We start from the raw sequence: 19,914 nt of genomic DNA on the forward strand, positions 1-19,914 counted from the left end.
ACGGCGATACCATCACTACCAATGGCTCTATAGATTGTTATTTCTAATTTTACAATAATATCGCCATTTAAGACGTTTATTTATCTAAGACATTTATACGGCCGCCCAAGTCCATTGTGACTCTGGGCAGCATTGAAAATCCATTAATCAAAACTCCAAAAGAAAAACAACACATCCCTTTAAAACTAACACAATTAAACTGGAGATGGAGTCATCCATTAAAATCGATTGCATCCCATCAATCTGGAACTCAACTTAACTTGACCTACGTACCAGCAAAGTCAAGGCTAACTGAAAACATGATATACACTACCCTGGGTTATACAGAATAGAGGCAGGACATAAATCTCACAACAATAATATTAGTTGTATATTTGTGTGTGTGTGTGTGGGAGAGACAATCTCATAGAACGCCACTGCCAGTTACTTGTGGAACAATGACCAAAATCAGGAGATTGATTGGTTATATTGGACAAAAATAAAGACACGGTTGGAAAATATGACAAAACAACGCATTGAGCTAAAACCAGAAATATTTTTGCTGGGGATTCTACCCGAAAGTTATAACAAAGAGAATACTTATTTAATTATCCATGTTTAAACTGCAGCTAGAATTGTGTTTGCACAACATTGGAAAAGTGAAGAGATTCTTATTGAGGAGAAGAGGATTAGGAAAACATTAGAATGTGGAGAAATGAACAGACTAACATTAGCAATTAAGGAGAAAGAACAAACTGAATATTATATGATACGGGAAGTATTCTATCGATGGTTAGAGAGTAAAAAGGGAAACTGGAAATAAAAGGAGAAGATTAAAGAAGAATAGAAAATATGTTAAGATAGAGGTATAAATAAGATAATTGTTAGTATCATGATGAGGATAATTATGCGTAATGTTATTATTATTGTATTTTTACTAGAAGACATGTTAAAAGGAAAAATGAACAGGCTTATAATGCTTAATTGTTTAATGTACTATAATAATTTTAAGATTAGAGAATTAATATTGATGTGAATGATGTTGTAAATGTTGAAGGTTGGTGCACAGAGATATTTGAACGCAGATGACACACTGTTTAAGGAAAGATTTGAAAAATAAAAAAATATAAAACTTTATATATATATATGTTTTTCTTTTAGCCAGGTTTTTCCTACGTAACCAAGATTTTTCTGCAGCCCTATATCTATCTATCTATCTATCTATCTATCTATCTATCTATCTATCTATCTATCTATCTATCTATCTATCTATCTATCTATCTACCTATCTATCTATCTATCTGTAAAAGATTGATTGGTTGATTGAAATCTATTAGCCAGGATTGCTTTGCTCCAATCTTATAATTTTTTTGTGGGGGGAATCTTGGATGTCAATGCAAGAAACTATTAAGCCGGGTGGGGTGGGGGAGGCCAAGGATTGTATGATTGATAAACAAACAACACAGGTGGAGAGCACATCTGTCAAAAAACCCAGCATCTACACAGCCACACACCCAGAGCCAAACTCCAAAAGAAAACAACAGTGCCCCATCTGAATGGCTGGCCGGAGACCTTTGTGGGTTCATTTCAGGCGGAGAACGGATATTTCCTTTGGAAGCACTGATGGGTCCTTTCGGCACTCGGTTATCTGCCTGTCCTTTCTCACAAAGGATGCTCTTCTTTTCTTTGTCCTCGATGCTATCAGCCACCAAAATAATCACAAAGCTTATCTCAGCTCGGATGTGAAACAACTTCCTACCACAGTTCGGGCGGGGGGTGGGTGGGTTTGGGTCTGCGAAGAAGATAGCCAACGGGCAGCTAAGAGGATGAGGGGGATTTTTGAGTTTCCCATTTAGAATAGAATAGAATGGTATGGTAAGGAATGGAACAGAAAATAGAGTAGAGTAGAGTAGAGTAGAGTAGAGTAGAGTAGAGTAGAGTAGAGTAGAGTAGAGTAGAGTAGAGTAGAGTAGAGTAGAGTAGAGTAGAATAGAATAGAATAGAATAGAATAGAATAGAATAGAATAGAATAGAATAGAATAGAATAGCAGAGTTGGAAGGGACCTTGGAGGTCTTCTAGTCCAACCCCCTGCTCAGGCAGGAAACCCTACAACACTTCAGACCAATGGTTATCCAACATCTTCTTAAAAACTTCCAGTGTTGGAGCATTCACAACTTCTGGAAGCAAGTCGTTCCACTGATTAATTGTTCTAACTGTCAGGAAACTTCTTCTTAGTTCTAACTTGCTTCTCTCCTTGATGAGTTTCCACCCATTGCTTCTTGCCCTGCCTTCAGGTGCTTTGGAGAATAGCTTGACTCCTTCTTCTTTGGGGCCACCCCTGAGAAGTTTTAAATAGTTCGGAAGAACTGCTATCATGTCTCCCCTAGTCCTTCTCTTCATTAAACTAGTTCCAGCAACCGTTCTTCATATGTTTTAGCCTCCAGTCCCCTAATCATCTTTGTTGCTCTTCTCTGCACTCTTTCTAGAGTCTCAACATCTTTCTTACATTGTGGCGACCAAAACTGGATGCAGCATTCCAAGTGCATGGAACTTGAACATTCCAAGTTACCAAGGCATGAATTGTTGGGGGCAGGAGGTTGACTTTGTAAACCGCTTAGAGAGGGCTGTAAAGCACTATAAAGTGGTATATAAGTCTAAGTGCTATTGCTATTGCTAATGCTATTTCCTTCCTTCCTTCCTTCCTTCCTTCCTTCCTTCCTTCCTTCCTTCCTTCCTTCCTTCCTTCCTTCCTTGTGGTTAGAATGCAGTATTTCAGGCTAATTCTGCCCACTGCCAGCAGTTTGATCCTGACCGGCTCAAGGTTGACTCCGCCTTCCATCCTTCCACAGTGGATAAAACGAGGACCCAGAGTGTTGGGAGCAAGAGGCTGACTCTGTAAACCGCTTAGAGAGGGCTGGAAAGCACTGTGAAGCAGTATATAAGTCTAAGGGCTATTACTCTTTTCCTTCCTTCCTTCCTTCCTTCCTTCCTTCCTTCCTTCCTTCCTTCCTTCCTTCCTTCCTTCCTTCCTTCCTTCCTTCCTTGTGGTTAGAATGCAGTATTTCAGGCTAATTCTGCCCACTGCCAGCAGTTTGATCCTGACCGGCTCAAGGTTGACTCCGCCTTCCATCCTTCCGCAGTGGGTAAAAAGAGGACCCAGATTGTTGGGGAGCAAGAGGCTGACTCTGTAAACCGCTTAGAGAGGGCTGGAAAGCACTGTGAAGCAGTATATAAGTCTAAGGGCTATTACTCTTTTCCTTCCTTCCTTCCTTCCTTCCTTCCTTCCTTCCTTCCTTCCTTCCTTCCTTCCTTCCTTCCTTCCTTCCTTCCTTCCTTCCTTTCCTTCCTTGTGGTTAGAATGCAGTATTTCAGACTAATTCTGCCCACTGCCAGCAGTTTGATCCTGACCGGCTCAAGGTTGACTCCGCCTTCCATCCTTCCGCAGTGGGTAAAAAGAGGACCCAGATTGTTGGGGAGTAAGAGGCTGACTCTGTAAACCGCTTAGAGAGGGCTGGAAAGCACTGTGAAGCAGTATATAAGTCTAAGGGCTATTACTCTTTTCCTTCCTTCCTTCCTTCCTTCCTTCCTTCCTTCCTTCCTTCCTTCCTTCCTTCCTTCCTTGTGGTTAGAATGCAGTATTTCAGGCTAATTCTGCCCACTGCCAGCAGTTTGATCCTGACCGGCTCAAGGTTGACTCCGCCTTCCATCCTTCCGCAGTGGGTAAAAAGAGGACCCAGATTGTTGGGGAGCAAGAGGCTGACTCTGTAAACCGCTTAGAGAGGGCTGGAAAGGCACTGTGAAGCAGTATATAAGTCTAAGGGCTATCGCTATTGCTAAGTGTTTGCCAAGAGTCAACGCCAACTTGGTAGAACGTGATCAATCATTCAATGATTCAATCAATCAGCCCGACATCTCCATGCCTGCTCTTCAGATCTGCTCAGGGTCGTAAGCTCCTTGAAAACAAGCCCTTCTCTTCAAATGCCACAAAGCATGAAGCTTATCAGCCTGGTAGCATTGCGTAAACTCTACAGAAGGAGACTCCAAACCTCGATTTACGGAGCCCAGTTTCAACTCCCGAGGTTTGTTGTCGAAGTGGCTTAAGGAGGCTCAGCAGGGAGTCCTATCTCCACCACTCTCAGCAAGCTGTCCCTTTTCACTCAAGGTTTGTGACGGACACATCTGGAGGCAGGAAATGCTTTCCCAGTTTCCCCGGTCTGTTAGCGCAAGACACCTGGCAGTTGATGTGTGGAGAGAGAATTAAAACACCAAGACAAACAAAACCAAGAGGGAATCCCACATCAATTAGGCGGCTTTAGCCCTTAACCGACATAATCCTTAAGTCCCTTGGGGGTGGAGTGCTTAGACTTTAGCTCTGGATTTGAAGCAAGCAGGGATGGGAAGCTGGTTTGCTTAATGCCCCCCCCCCCGACGTCTGGAATGAAAAACTCCTTGCTAATGAGCAAAAAATAAAAAAAAGAGTTTCTGGTGGAATCTGAAAACATTGGTTGTGTTTGCATTCCAGGGTAAGCTAAGGGCTCCTGCAGACTGTAGCCTCGCAGGGAATGAGTAAGTAAGCTGACACGTATCTCCCAAGCTATAACATCTGGTGGGGGAAGCTAGAAGAGAATCAAGGCAAGGCAATGATTTGGGGAGGGCAGCTAAGAATGGAATGGAATGGAATGGAATGGAATGGAATAGAATAGAATAGAATAGAATAGAATAGAATAGAATAGAATAGAATAGAATAGAATAGAATAGAATAGAATAGAATAGAATAGAATAGAATATGTGGAATGGAATAGAATAGAATAGAATAGAATAGAATAGAATAGAATAGAATAGAATAGAATAGAATAGAATAGAATAGAATATGTGGAATGGAATGGAATGGAATGGAATGGAATGGAATGGAATAGAATAGAATAGAATAGAATAGAATAGAATAGAATAGAATAGAATAGAATAGAATAGAATAGAATAGAACAGAATAGAATAGAATATGTGGAATGGAATGGAATGGAATGGAATGGAATGGAATAGAATAGAATAGAACAGAATTCTTTATTGGCCAAGTTGGGAAGCCAAATTGGATTTAATTATTTTTTAAATTATTTTAATATTCATACTGTATATATTTTAACCTTGGCTGTTCACTGCCCTGAGTCCTTCGGGAGAAGGGTGGTATAAAAATTTAATAAATGAAATAAATAAATAAATAAATAAATAAATAAATAAACAAACAAACAAACAAACAAACAAATAAGTGTGATTGGACACACAAGGAATTTGTCTTAGGAGCATAAGCTCTCAGTGTACATAAGGAGAATAAAATACGTTCATCAAAAATAAAAAGATACAACACTTAGTGATAGTCAAGGTTACTAATAAGCTATCAAATCATACTAGGAAACAAGTAAATATAATGCAGGGTGGATAAAAACCAATGATTTTTTTAAAAAAAATATTAAAAAATCAGATTTTTTTGATTTAAATCGGATTTTTTTGATTTTAATCGAATTTATTTTAATAAAAAACTTTTGGGGTAAAAATCTATCGTAAGATAGTTTTCTATTTAAGATACATACATAATTTAGTTTATTCAGCATGAAATGGAGCTTAGTTATGTAGCAGGAGGCTGTATATTCTGCAACACTGGGACTATCGGTGAGTCAACAGTGGGTCAAAGGAGTAGCAGAGATGACAGTGGCTCTTTCAAAATTATGATTTAAATCGAGTTGATTTAAATCAAGCCTTTTTACTAGTGATTTAAATCATGGTTTAAATTGTGATTTAAATCGACTCGATTTAAATCAAATCCACCCTGATATAATGGAAAGATACAAGCGTCGTATCTTTGAACAGTCACTACACAAATGGCCGTAAGTTGAGAACTACCTGGGTGCGGCACCCAAGAGATCATTCATGCAAAAGCACAATTCGGAAATTCAAGCTAGCAAGCGCTGACTTCACTGACCCAGAGCGAAGCGGTTTTTACAGGTAGGTTCTTACCTACGGCCCACATCACCGTATCGAACTCATCCGATTTTTCTTTGCCGGAGTCCGCGTATTTCCACGTCACCCGCAGCCGGCCGTTGTCTAGCTTCTTGATTTTAGTTGGGCTGCATTTCTTTAGAAACCGGGTGCCGGATGCTTCCATGTGGCTCGTCACCAGATTAGCCATTTGCTAACAAGAGACAATGGTGACACGAGTTTTAATCTGTGGAAAGCCTTCAGGGCAAGGGGTATGTGTCTCTCTCTGTGGTTTATATATCATCATCATCTTTTAACGACCCCATCATCCCTTGCGGGGTGGAGTCTGGGCAACTGAATGGAGCTGAGTGTTTTACTGGCCGGATGCCTTTCCTGTCACCAATGCGGAGTTTTGTTCAGATCTATTCTCATTATGCCCAGCGTCTCTACCTAGGATCGAACTCACAGCCTCCTGACTGTGAGGCGAGAGCTCCACCTCTAGGCCACCGCACCACTCTTCTGTGGTTTTATATATGCTACTTCTTAATACGGGTAGTCCTCGATTTACGACCAAAATGGAGCCCCAAATTTAGGTCGCTAAAGCGAGACATTTCTTAAGTGAGCTTTGCCCCATTTTCTGCAGTTGTTAAGCAAATCAGTGCCGTTGTTAAGCTAGTCACCTGGTTCTTAAGTGAATCTGGCTTCCCCATGGGCTTGGCTTGACAGAAGGTCACAAAAAGGGGATCGCAGGACACCCCCCCTCCGGGGACACTGCAACCGTCATAAGTACAAGTCAGTTGCCAATTTTCTGAATTTTGATCATGCAACCCCATGGGGATTGCTGCAATGCTTAGGCGTGTGAAAAACGGTCCTAAGTCACTTTTTTTCAGGGATGTTGTAACTTTGAATGGTCGCTAAAGGAACTGTCGTAAGTCGAGGACTATCTGTAGTGAATCAGCCCATGAGTCAGGTGATCCGATGACTTCTGCTCACACTGTGATGGCACGCCAGGAAAGGATCGACGAGGGATCAAAAGCGGATTACAGGCAGTCCTCGAATTACAACCATGAGCCCCAAATTTCCATTGCTAGGCGAAACATTTCTTAAGTGAATTTTGCCCCCTTTAACGCCCTTCTTTGCCACAGCTGTTAAGTGAATCAATGCAGTTTTTAAGTCAGCATTATGGTTGTTAAGTGAGTCGGGCTTCCCCTTTGACTTTGCTTGTCTGAAGGTCGCAAAAGGGGATCATGTGACACCCATCCCCCCGGGGGTCGCTGCAACCGTCGTAAGTATGAACCAGTTGCCAAGCGTCTGAAATTCGATCGCGGGGAAGCTGCGATGGTCATAAAGAGTGGGAAACGGCCTTAAGTCCCTTTTTTTCCCAATGCCGTTGTAATTTTGAGCGGTCACTAAATGAACTGTTGTAAGTCGAGGACTACCTGTAGAAGCGGGAGAAGCTACCTGGTCAAATCCTCGAAGCGGGATGCTCCTGATCATCACGGTAGCGTCCAATCCGAGGCCGGTGAGAAAGCCGGCGCACTCGAGGGAAACATCTAGCGAGCGTCCGGATCAAGGAAAAATAATTCCGCTCCATTTTCAAAATTTCCGTTATTGGTTCTCTGAACCGCTCAAAATTTCCGCTACCAGTTCTCCAGAACCTGTTGGATTTCACCCCTGCTTTAAATTTATGTGGCTGGTGGTCCAACCGCACAATCAACACAAATATACAATCCGGCTGTGTCATATTTTAAAAGGTATGATAGCCTGATGGAATTGCAAATGGAGGTGTGTCTTCGAACCACTGAATAAATCTCTTGTGGTGCTCTGCTTAACGACAATTTCGACGTGCAGGAAACGGCACAAGCCGTCTAAGTGGCAGGAGGCCACCACAACATCACAATCATGCAGCTTAGTTTAAAAGATACAGCTGGCGCCCACAACCAACCTGTTGAAGGAACAGAGAGAGAGAGAGAGAAAAAAAAAAAGAAATTAAAAATCAAATTATGTTGGCGCCTACGGTCCAGAATTGAAACAATTGGCTGCTTGTTCTTCAAACAGATTTTATTAAATTTCAGAAGGGGATCAAAGCCCAGGTAGTCCTCGACTTATGACCGTCATTGAGCCCAAAATTTCCAATGCTAAGTAAGACAGTTGCTAAGTGAAGTCTAACTTCAGCTCTACTATGAGGCCCAGCAAAAAATCAGAAAGTCACACTTAGAACGATTAATCAGTGGAACGACTTGCCTCCAAGAAGGGTGCTCCATCACTGGAGGTTTTCAAAAATAGACCGGATAGCTATTTGACTGGATGGTATAAGCTCGCCTGCCTTGAGCAAGGGGTTGGACTAGATGACCTCTTGAGGCCCCTTCCAGCCCTATGATTCTATGTTCTACCTCAGCTTGCCTGCCTTGGAAACCAGGATCATCTTAGCTCTCCAGTATCACCTCAAGCTATTTCCAAAAGCACCCGAAGGCCAGACAAGGAATAATGGATGGAAGCTGACCAAGGAGAGATTCAGCCTGGAAATAAGAAGACATTTTCTGACATTGAGAACAATCAACCAATGGAACAGAAGTTGCTTTTGGAAGTTGTGGGAGCTTCATCACTGGAGGCTTTCAAGAAGAGACTGGACTGTCATCTGTCAGAAATGGTGTAGGGTCTCCTGCTTGGCTGGGGGGGTTAGACTAGATGACCTACAAGGTCCCTCCCAACTCTGCTAATCTGTAAAACCTCAAAAGCTGTTCTCTTGAAGACACCGCTGGCATAAGCTCTCTTGCCTTGAGGTTGGACTAGAAGACCTCTTGAGGCCCCTATGATTGTATGTCCTTGAGGGCACGTGATCCATCCAAGCATCAGGAAAAAAAAAGTCCTCTCTGAAACCTATTTTAACAGATTAATCAGAGTTGGAAGGGACCTCGGTCATCTAGCCCAACCCGGAGACCCTACATTTGCCTCTACTTAGGACCGAACTCACAACCTCCTGATTGTGAGGCAAGAGCTCCGCCTCTAGGCCACCCGCAATCCACTCGGCAAACCAGAATTTCAGCAGCCAAACGGTTAAAAGAAAAAAAAAGGGGGGTGGGGGTGGTAAATCACATCGGATGCTAGAACAACCCATTAAGAGCACATGCAAAGGCAGGCAGACCCCCCCCCCACCCTAGATAAAAGGACCGTCCAGATCTGAAACCTTGGGGCAAGCTGAAGCCTGTCAAAATAAAGAAGAAGAAGAAGAAGAGCGAAAGAAAACGAGACAAATGCAGGAGAAAGAATTCCTTTTGCAAACAAAACATTAAAAAAAAAAAGACAGCAAAAAAAAAAAAGTAAAAAAAACGGAGGTGAGGTTTGGATACAGTCCATCCCTGATCCTCCCCCATTGAATACGGATAATTTGCAAGCAGGATTCCAACCCCCATCCCCTTCCCAGAGATCTCCCCCACCCACCCACCCACCCACCCTTTGCCAAAAGAAAAAAAAAATGGAAAGAATGCGCCGTGCGCCGAAGTGACAGCGCCTCCAGAAGACAAACTTAAAACGCGGGTGGCCGAGCCAGGCGAGACAATGCCGATGTCACCGCTAATCCTTACAGGTACTAATAATGTCATTCCATTTCGGAGATGGAGGAGGAGGAGGAGGAGGAGGCGAGCAACAATGTGCTTCTCGAGGGAGATCCTTTACAGAGGAAAGAATGTGCCTGCGGGGATTTTATCTGAAGCCATCCACGAGAAATGTTCGGCAGAACAATCGATCTTGGTACAGAGCTTGGAAGGGACCTTGGAGGTCTTCTAGTCCAACCCCCTGCCCAGGCAGGAAACCCTACACCACTTCAGACAAATGGTTATCCAACATCTTTTTAAAAGCTTCCAGTGTTGGAGCATTCACAACTTCTGGAGGCAAGTTGTTCCACCGATTAAATGTTCTCACTGTCAGGAAGTTTCTCCTTAGTTCTAAGTTGCTTCTCTCCTTGATCAGTTTCCCTCTGTTGCTTCTTCTTCTGCCTTCAGGTGCTTTGGAAAATAGCTTGACTCCTTCTTTTTTGGGGCAGCCCCTGAGATATTGAAACACTGCTATCCTGTCTCCCCTGGTCCTTCTTTTCATTAAACTAGACATGCCCAGTTCCTGCAACCGTTCTTCGTATGTTTTAGCCTCCAGTCCCTTAATCCTCTTTGTTGCTCTTCTCTGCACTCTTTTTAGAGTCTCAACATCTTTTTTACATCCTGGCGACCAAAACTGAATACAATATTCCAAGTGTGGCCTTACCAAAGACTTATAAAGTGGTATTAACACTTCAGGTGATCTTGATTCTGTCCCTCTGTTGATGCAGCCTAGAACTGTGTTGGCCTTTTTGGCAGCTGCTGCACACGGCTGGCTCATATTTAACAGCACTGTTATTAACAGTGCTGTTATTAAGACCAGCTGCCTGCAATTACTGCAGGTTCGAATCTCGCCAAGGCTCAAGGTTGACTCAGCCTTCCATCCTTTCTAAGGTAGGTAAAATGAGGACCCAGATTGTGGGGGCAATAAGCTGACTTTGTATAAAATATACAATAGTATGAAGGCTATTGCTTAACGCCTTGTAAGCCGCCCTGAGTCTCCGGAGAAGGGCGGCATATAAATCAAATTAAAAAAAAAAAATGATTATCCACTAGGACTCCAAGATCCCTCTCACCGTTACTACTATTGAGCGAGGTACCACGAGGTACCTGTGCATTCTAGAAAACGCTGAGAATGTTTTAATAAAATCTGTTTGTTTTTTTGGAACTGGGCCTGGGTCACAACACACCCTTCATACCACACAAAGCTTGGAGGAAGTCCCTCTCTTGCAAACTAGCCACTGATCAACCACACGCCAGGCCATTTGCAAGGCAACCATCCATACAGATTTTTTTTTAAAAAAAAAACTAAACAAAAAAGGACTGAAAAGGGGAGGAGGGAAGACCCCCCCCCCTTGATGGAAGAGTTCCTAAATGCAGACTCCGAGCGTCTCTTTCCTTGTCAAACTACAGCCTTACTACTGTACCCCTTCGGGCTTATTTTGACTAAAGCTGAAGAATGCAAAGCATAAATAAGAGGGAGCTTCTAGCATGACACTGTTACAACATGCAACAGAAGAAGATGGGGCCAGAGCCCATTTTCACAGGAATCTCTCAGCGGCGTAAAAACTGTTTGTTTAGCTCTTTTGCAAACAGACCTTAACAGGACGGGGAGCCTGATTTCTTTGGGACGCACTAGGGGCCTCTGAACTATTTTCAGTTCAAAATAGAGCTGGAAGGGACCTTAGAGGTCTTCTAGTCCAGCCCTACTGCTTAAGCCGGAGACTCCATACTGTTTCAGACAAATGGCTGTCCAGTCATTCCAGGGAGAAGGAGAGGAGAAGGAAAAGGAGAAGAGGAGGAGGAGGAGAAGAAGAAGAGGAGGAGGAGGAGGAGGAGGAGAGAGGAGGAGGAGGAGGAGAGGAGGAGGAGGAGGAGGAGAAGGAGGAAGAGGAAGAGGAGGAGGAGAAAAAGGAGAAGGAGAAGGAGGAGGAGAAGGAGAGGAGAAGGAAAAGGAGAAGGAGAAGAGGAGGAGGAGGAGAAGAAGAGGAGGAGGAGGAGGAGGAGGAGAATGAGGAGGAGGAGGAGGAGGAGGAGGAGGAGAAGGAGGAGAAAAAGGAGAAGGAGAAGGAGAAGGAGAAGAGAAGGAAAAGGAAAAGGAGAAGAAGAGGAGGAGGAGGAGGAGAAGAAGAGGAGGAGGAGAAGGAGAAGGAGAGGAGGAGGAGAAGAAGAAGAGGAGGAGGAGGAGGAGGAGGAGGAGGAGGAGGAGGAGGAGGAGGAGGAGGAGGAGGAGGAGGAGAAGAGGAGGAGTAACTAGGCACCAGCCCAACTAATAGAATATTTGTAGCTCAGAAGAGAATATTTGAAGAGAATATTTGTAGCTCAGGGTTGAACTGTGGGGTCCTTGGTGGCCTCTGTTTGACTGTTTTCTTGCAGATGTTTCATGATCCAATTAGGTAACATCATCAGTGCGAGAGGGAGTGGGGTTGGGGAAAGAGGAGGAGGAGGATAAGATGAAGAAGAAGAGGAGGAGGAGGAAGAGGAGAGGAAAACGACTGGGGAAAGGAATAAGGAAAGAAAGTAAATGGGAAGGGAAGGGAAGGGAAGCCCTATTCCTGCTTCGTGCATTTAACCCAGCCAGACTATATGGGATACAAAGCGTATTTTCCTCCATAATAGCAAAGATCTCACAGCAATGGAAGGAACATAATGGAAGGAACAAATTACGCTCTGTAACATGAACCGTTGCTGCCCTCTCGTGGTTCACGCAAGTGCAACAAACCTCACACAGCCAGAAAATTGGACACCGGTACATAACCACAGATTATTTGGATTCACATCACTGTCCCACCTGCAAATCACAGTCTTTCCTATCCAGAATTGGAACCTACGTTGCTGGCTCTATGGAAATTGTAAATCCAGTGGCGAAATTTAAAAAGCCAAAGGGAGAAAGTATATACCGTAGTTTATAGTTTACTTTATTGTCATTGCACCTCGTAGAACGAAATGAAATGCCATCTGCTGTGTACATTATAACTATAAAACACAAATACACATCCTTCACATTCTATACAATTGAATCGAAAACCCCTGATATTGTATTAATTTATTTTTTTTTAAATTTGATTTATATGCCGCCTTTCTCCGGAGACTCAGGGCGGCTTACAATGCGCTAAGCAATAGCCTTCATTCTTTTGTATATTTATACAAAGTCAGCTTATTGCCCCCACAAACTGGGTCCTCAATTTACCTACTTTAGAAAGGATGGAAGGCTGAGTCAACCTTGAGCCTTGGCGAGATTCGAACCTGCAGTAATTGCAGGCATCTGGTCTTAATACCCAGCTTAATAACAGGGTGCCTTATACTGTACTACCAAGGCTCTATAATATTGCACTATACAGTAGAATTCAACATAGTTACTGCTCTGGGGTAGAAGCTGTTTTTCAGCCTATTTGGCCTTGTTTTTATTGCCCTGTACCGGCTGCCAGATGGTAATAGTTAAAAAAAAAAAAAAGAAGGGTGCCCAGGATGAGATGGATCTTTAAGAATGTTTTGAACTTTCTTAAGGCAGCGGGAGCTATAAAGCTCTTCCAAGGAGAGGAGAGGTATATATTCAGAGGAAGAAGAGGCACACACACATGAAAATTAAGCTTAAAAGGGTCAGTCCGTATTAATTTAATTAATAAATTAACATCTCAAGACCTAAAGTGGACACCTAACATCAAAAACATCATCAAGGAAGCACAACAAAGAATGTTCTTTCTGCGCCAACTCAGGAAGCTCAAACTGCCCAAGGAGCTGCTGATCCAGTTCTACGGAGGAATGATTGAGTCTGTCATCTGCACCTCCATAACTGTCTGGTTTGGCTCTGCAACCCAACAAGACAGACCCAGACTTCAGAGGAGAATTAGAACTGCAGGAAAAACAATGGCTACCAGCCTGCCTTCCATGGAGGACCTGTGTACTGCACGAGTCAAAAAGAGGGCTGTGAAAATATTTACAGACCCCTCGCATCCTGGACATAAAACTGTTTCAACTCCTACCCTCAAAACGACGCTATAGAGCACTGCACACCAGAACAACTAGACACAAGGACAGTTTTTCCCCCGAACGCCATCACTCTTGCTCAACAAATAATTCCCTCAACACTATCAAACTATTCACTAAGTCTGCACTACTATTAATCTTCTCATCGTTCCCATCACCCATCTCCTCCCATGTACGACTGCATGACTGTAACTTTGTTGCTGGTATCCTTATGATTTATATTGATTGTTTCCTAGTATGATTTGATTGCTTATTTGTCCCCTATGACTAACATTAATTGTTGTACCTTATGATTCTTGACGAATGTATCTTTTCTTTTTATGTACACTGAGAACATATGCACCGAAGACAAATTCCTTGTGTGTCCAATCGCACTTGGCCAAGAAAGAATCTATCTATCTATCTATCTATCTATCTATCTATCTATCTATCTATCTATCTATCTATCTATCTATCTATCTATCTATCTATCTATCTATCTCTATGTCTATCTATCTCTCTCTCTCTCTCTCTCTCTCTATGTATGTCTGTCTGTCTATCTATCTATCTCTATGTCTATCTATCTATCTCTATGTCTGTCTATCTATCTATCTATCTATCTATCTATCTATCTATCTATCTATCTATCTCTATCTGTCTATCTATCTATCTATCTATCTCTATGTCTATCTATCTATCTCTATGTCTATCTATCTATCTATCTATCTATCTATCTATCTATCTATCTATCATCTATCTATCTATCTATCTCTATGTCTATCTATCTATCTATCTCTATGTCTGTCTATCTATCTATCTCTATCTATCTATCTATCTATCATCTATCTATCTATCTATCTATCTCTATGTCTATCTCTCTCTCTCTCTCTCTCTGTATGTCTGTCTGTCTATCTATCTATCTCTATGTCTATCTATCTATCTCTATGTCTGTCTATCTATCTATCTATCTATCTCTATCTGTCTATCTATCTATCTATCTATCTCTATGTCTATCTATCTATCTCTATGTCTATCTATCTATCTATCTCTATGTCTGTCTATCTATCTATCTATCTATCTATCTATCTCTATGTCTATCTCTCTCTCTCTCTCTCTCTCTCTCTATGTCTGTCTGTCTGTCTATCTATCTATCTCTATGTCTATCTATCTATCTCTATGTCTGTCTATCTATCTCTGTGTCTGTCTATCTATCTATCTATCTATCTATCTATCTATCTATCTATCTATCTATCTATCTAATTTGTATTTATTCTGTCGTTCCCATTTCTGTTAACATCCTCATTTGAGCACAATTTTTTTTTTTAAAACACAAATATTCCTGCACACAATTTCAGGGGCATGCTATGACATCACAGGGTTTAGAGAAACAGTTGCCTCAAAGGATAATTCTATTTAGCAACCCAAATATTAGATGAGGAAGCCCGGAGCAGCCTGCATAACAATGAAAATCACATAAAATTCTCCCACTGCTCAAGCAGTGCTAGATAGAAAGGACTTACGTTTTTCCAGGGGATCGTTTAAGCCAGAAAATGTCATCGCTTGTAATTCCAAACTCTTGGGCTCCTGCAACCTGAAAACAAGAAAAAACAGAATCCTGGGGCTGGAAAAGGGACCTTGGAGGTCTTCTAGTCCAACCTTCTGATCAAAAGGCAGACCTTATTATCATCCCGGTCAAATGGTTGTCTGGTCTATTTTGGAAAACCTGCAGTGATGGAGTACCCACAACTGCAAGAGGTAAGTTATTTCACTTATTAATTGTTCGAAACTGTCAGGAAATTTCTCCCTAGTTCTGGGTTGCCTCTCACTTTCATAAGCTTCCATCTGATACTTTTCAGGGTCGATAAAAATCGAGGATTTAAAAAAAATAAAAAAAACAAAACGGATTTTTAAAAATTTACATTGGATTTTTTTTTAATTTAAATCAGATTTTTTTTTTTTATCAAATTTCTTTTAATAAAATTCTTTTGGAATAAAAATCTATCTAAAGATAGTTTTGTATTGAAGATACATTCATAATTGAGTTTGTTCAGCATGAAATGGAGCTTAGTTATGTAGCATGAGGCTGTATCTTACCATTACAATTACTATTAATTTTCTCACCATTCCCATCACTCATCTCCTCCCACTTATGACTGCATGACTGTAACTTCGTTGCTGGTATCCTTATTATTTATATTGATATTGTTTCCTGATTGCTTATTTGTACCTTATGACTATCATTAAGTGTTGTACCTTATGATTCTTGATTAATGTATCTTGTCTTTTTATGTACACTGAGAGCGTATGCACCAAAGACAAATTCCTTGTGTGTCCAATCATGCTTGGCCAAGAAAGAATTCTATTCTATTCTATTCTATTCTATTCTATTCTATTCTATTCTATTCTATTCTATTCTATTCTATTCTATTCTATTATTTTCTGCAATATTGGGACTGTTGGTGAGTCAATAGGTCAGAGGAAGAGCTGCTGTGGGACAGATGACAGTTGCTCTTAAAAAATATGACTTAAATTTTTATTTAAATGATTTATATGTATTTTATTTGGCTGTTCACCGCCCTGAGTCCTTCGGGAGTAGGGCGGTATACAAATTCAATAAATAATAATAATAATAATAATAATAATAATAATAATAATAATAATAATAATAATAATAATAATAAATCAAGTTAATTTAAATCAAGCCTTTTCACTAGTGATTTAAAACATGATCTGAATCGTGATTTAAATCGACTTGATTTAAATCAAATCCACCCTGATACTTCTTGTCTTGCCCTCAGGTATTTTGGAGAATAAATCAACCCTCTGTTCTCTGTGAGAGCCCCTCAAATATTGGAAGATGGCTATCATGTCACCCCCTAGTCCTTCTCTTCCTTAGACTAGGCATACCTAGCTCCCTCAACCGTTCATCCTACGAGAGAATGTTCTGGAATTCTTCATTAGAAGAGATGGGCATGTGAAGATCAACATGTATGAAGAATTAAATGAGACTCTAATTGCATTGAATTTGCTTTGGGAGTTTATTGGGTTTTTTTCCTTCTAAAAAAATCTTCGCAATATCTGCACGGCCGGGGAATTCTGGGAGTGTTAAATCTGCAAATGCTGGCTGGGGAATTCTGGGAGTAGAAGTCTACATATCTTCACGTGGCCAAGGGTGAGAAGCCCTGCTGTAAATCGATCTTTCACCACAAATCAGCCAAAAAGCTACCCTCAAGTTAACTCGGGTTAATGCCAAGTAGGAACAAACTAAGGTTACCTCTGTGGGGTATCTTGGTCTGCCACCAGTGGCAAGAACTACGTGGTCTGCGGTGAGTAGGGTCTAGGAATAATTAGAGAAAAAAGAAAAAATAGGAAGAGGAATTCAAACCGAGCATCTTTAGACCATCCTGTGTATTCATGTCATACTGGGAAAATATAGTTATCTCCCAAAGTATAATATCATGGCAATTATAGGTCAACAATCTGTCTCACATAATAGCAATAACACTTAGACTTATATACTGCTTCACAGTGTTTTTACAGCCCTCTCTAAGCAGTTTAAGAGTCAGCCTCTTGCCCGCAACAATCCGGGTCCTCATTTTACCCACCTCGGAAGGATGGAAGGCTGAGTCAACCTTGAGCTAGTGAGGATCGAACTCCTGGCAGTGGGCAGAGTCAGCCTGCAATGCTGCATTCTAACCACTGTGCACCATGGATGGATGGCGCAATGGCACTAGCACTTAAGACTTATATACCGCTTCACAATGCTTTTATAGACCTCTCTAAGCGGTTTACAGAGTCAGCCTATTGCCCCCAATAATCTGAGTCTCCTCATTTTACCGACCTCGGAAGGATGGAAGGCTAAGTCAACCTTGAGCCTGGTGAGATTTGATCTGCCAAATTGCAGGCAGCCGGCAGTCAGCAGAAGTAGCCTGCAGTACTGCACTCTAACCACTGCGCCACCGTGGTTCATAATACACTCAAAGGGATTTTGATTCCAGGTAAATTGCAGGGGTTAGGCCCATGATGGCGAACTTATGGCACGCGTGCCCAAAGTGGCACGCAAAGCCATGTCGCCCAGCATGCGCAGCCTTGCCTGTTTGTCTTCCGGCTTTCTGGCGCGCAGGCGCGCCTGACAGTCAGCTGTCCTTTGCAGGTGCAGCAGTGCTGAAAACCGGTGTGCGCATATGCGCTGGCCAGCTGATTGTTGGCTGTGCATGCATGCCAGAAACCGGTGCGCAGCCCTGATGAGCGTGAGCGCACGTGCGTGCGTCACATTTCCGTGCAACCTTTTCGGCACCGCCATCACTGGGCTAGGCTCATCCAGAAACTAGGATTAACAAACCCCCAATAATCTGGTTCAATGGTGTCGTAAGGGGGGAATCCGTCGAAGAAATCAAAATGGCACCTGCATTTATGCAAATGAAGCCCCACCCTTTGCATGGGCACCTGGCACCTATCTCAGGGCTTAACATTTTTAAACATCATCTTAACTTCTGAACAAAACCCTCGTGGATGTTCCTGCCCGGGGTTCAAAGGACATGCCAAGTCCAACCTCTGAAGGAACAACCTTAACAGCTTCATGGGACTGTTAGGGGGTAGAGTGGTTAGAGCCTCCTTACCAGGGGTGGGTCCTAAAATTTTTTACTACCGGTTCTGTGGGCGTGGCTTATTTTGTGGGCGTGACTTGGTGGTCATGTGACAATTATTTAGGATTTAGCAGAGGTACTGGTCTACCAGGCTTTTAACTGCTTGCAGAGTTGTACCGATCTACCCATTTATTTTTGCAGGCACCGGTCTACCCATTTATTTTTGCAGGCACCGGTCTACTCATGTATTTTTGCAGGCACCGGTCTACTCATGTATTTTTGCAGGCACCGGTCTACCCATTTATTTTTGCAGGCACTGGTCTACTCATTTATTTTTGCAGGCACCGGTCTACCCATTTATTTTTGCAGGCACCGGTCTACTCATGTATTTTTGCAGGCACCGGTCTACCCATTTATTTTTGCAGGCACTGGTCTACTCATGTATTTTTGCAGGCACTGGTCTACACATTTATTTTTGCAGGCACTGGTCTACCCATTTATTTTTGCAGGCACTGGTCTACTCATTTATTTTTGCAGGCACCGGTCTACCCATTTATTTTTGCAGGCACCGGTCTACTCATGTATTTTTGCAGGCACCGGTCTACTCATTTGTTTGCTTTTAACACTGATCAGCTGTAGGACGGCCCTTTGAAGCCCCACGGCAAGAGTTTAAACAGGTTTTTTCCCTCTAGCCATCATCTGGGACTCAGGAGGCAGCAATAGATTGGGGGTGGGGCCAAATAAAAGGTAAGAATAACGCGGGGTGGGTGGGGGGGGCGGGGGGGGCAGAACCAGTTCGGTGATGTAATATTGTCACCGCTACCGGCTCGGGGGAACTGGGCCAAACCGGGAGGAACCCACCACTGCTCCTTACCTCCTTGTTTCCTTTTGCTACCCCACGGATGGTGTGTGCATCCACAAAGCTGCCTTTCAGATTGAAGTATTTGACCTTTCTGGAGGAGGAGGGAGAGGAGATGAAAGAAGGGATAAAGGAGAATGGAGGAGGAGGAGGAAGAATAGAAGACAGGAGAAGGTGGAAGAAGGGACAGATGAGATGGAGGAGGATAATGGGAGAAGAATGGAGAAGCAGAAGGAAGAGGAGGAGAAGAATGAAGGAGGGATAGAGAAGGAGGGGGAGAAGAGGAGAAGAGAGGAAAAGGAGGAGGAAGGGACAGATGAGATGGAATAGGAGAATGGAGAAGGAAAAGATGGAAGAAGGGATAGAGAAGGAGGAAGAGGAATGCGGAGGGTGGAGGAGGAGGAAAAGGAGGAGCAGAAGGTGGAAGAAGAGACAGAGAAGGAGGAGGAAGAGGAGGAGATGTAAGAAGGAATAGAGAAGGAAGAAGAGGAGAAGAGAGAGGAGGAGGAGGAGGAAGGGACAGATGAGATGGAGAAGGAGGAATAGGAGAAGAGTGAGAAGAAGGAATAAGGGATAGAGAAGGAGAAGAAGGAATCAGAGAAGAGGGTGGAGGAGGAAAAGGAGAAGGAGAAGATGGAAGAAGAGACGGAGAAGGAGGAGGAAAACGAGAAGAAGATAAATGCAGCAAGAGCAGTAGTAATAATAAATACAGGTCCACTCAACTCCTTTATCAGACTCTTTTGCAAGCCAGCTGCATCACCTTCCATGTGTTTCTCTCTCAATTAAGCATTTGATGAAGGACCTGGGATAGGCAGATGTTGCTGCTGTTGTTTAATTATATTAAAACACCCTCGTGGGATGTAAGCTGTTCCAAGTTAAACTGCCTTTTTGCAATTGACTGGTGGGGATTGTGTCAATGCCGATGCTATTCAGATGTTTTGGGATTGCACCCAAGGTGCACCC

General features: G+C 42.6%; 1 protein-coding gene across 1 annotated transcript in view; it reads right to left on the reverse strand.

The window, feature by feature from the left end:
- TXNRD2 (thioredoxin reductase 2) overlaps positions 1–19,914 on the reverse strand; it is a 43,920-nt gene that overhangs the window by 12,878 nt on the left and 11,128 nt on the right. The window contains exons 6-11 of the mRNA XM_060683840.2: positions 18,967–19,045; positions 16,781–16,843; positions 15,027–15,097; positions 7,876–7,895; positions 7,412–7,503; positions 5,990–6,164 (exon numbers count right to left, since the gene is read on the reverse strand). Coding sequence (XP_060539823.2) covers positions 5,990–6,164; positions 7,412–7,503; positions 7,876–7,895; positions 15,027–15,097; positions 16,781–16,843; positions 18,967–19,045 — 500 coding nt within the window. The remainder of the gene's footprint in view (positions 1–5,989; positions 6,165–7,411; positions 7,504–7,875; positions 7,896–15,026; positions 15,098–16,780; positions 16,844–18,966; positions 19,046–19,914) is intronic.

This window comes from Pantherophis guttatus, chromosome 17 (assembly GCF_059756535.1).
Source record: "Pantherophis guttatus breed Tessera chromosome 17, ASM5975653v1, whole genome shotgun sequence".
NCBI lineage: Eukaryota > Metazoa > Chordata > Lepidosauria > Squamata > Colubridae > Pantherophis > Pantherophis guttatus.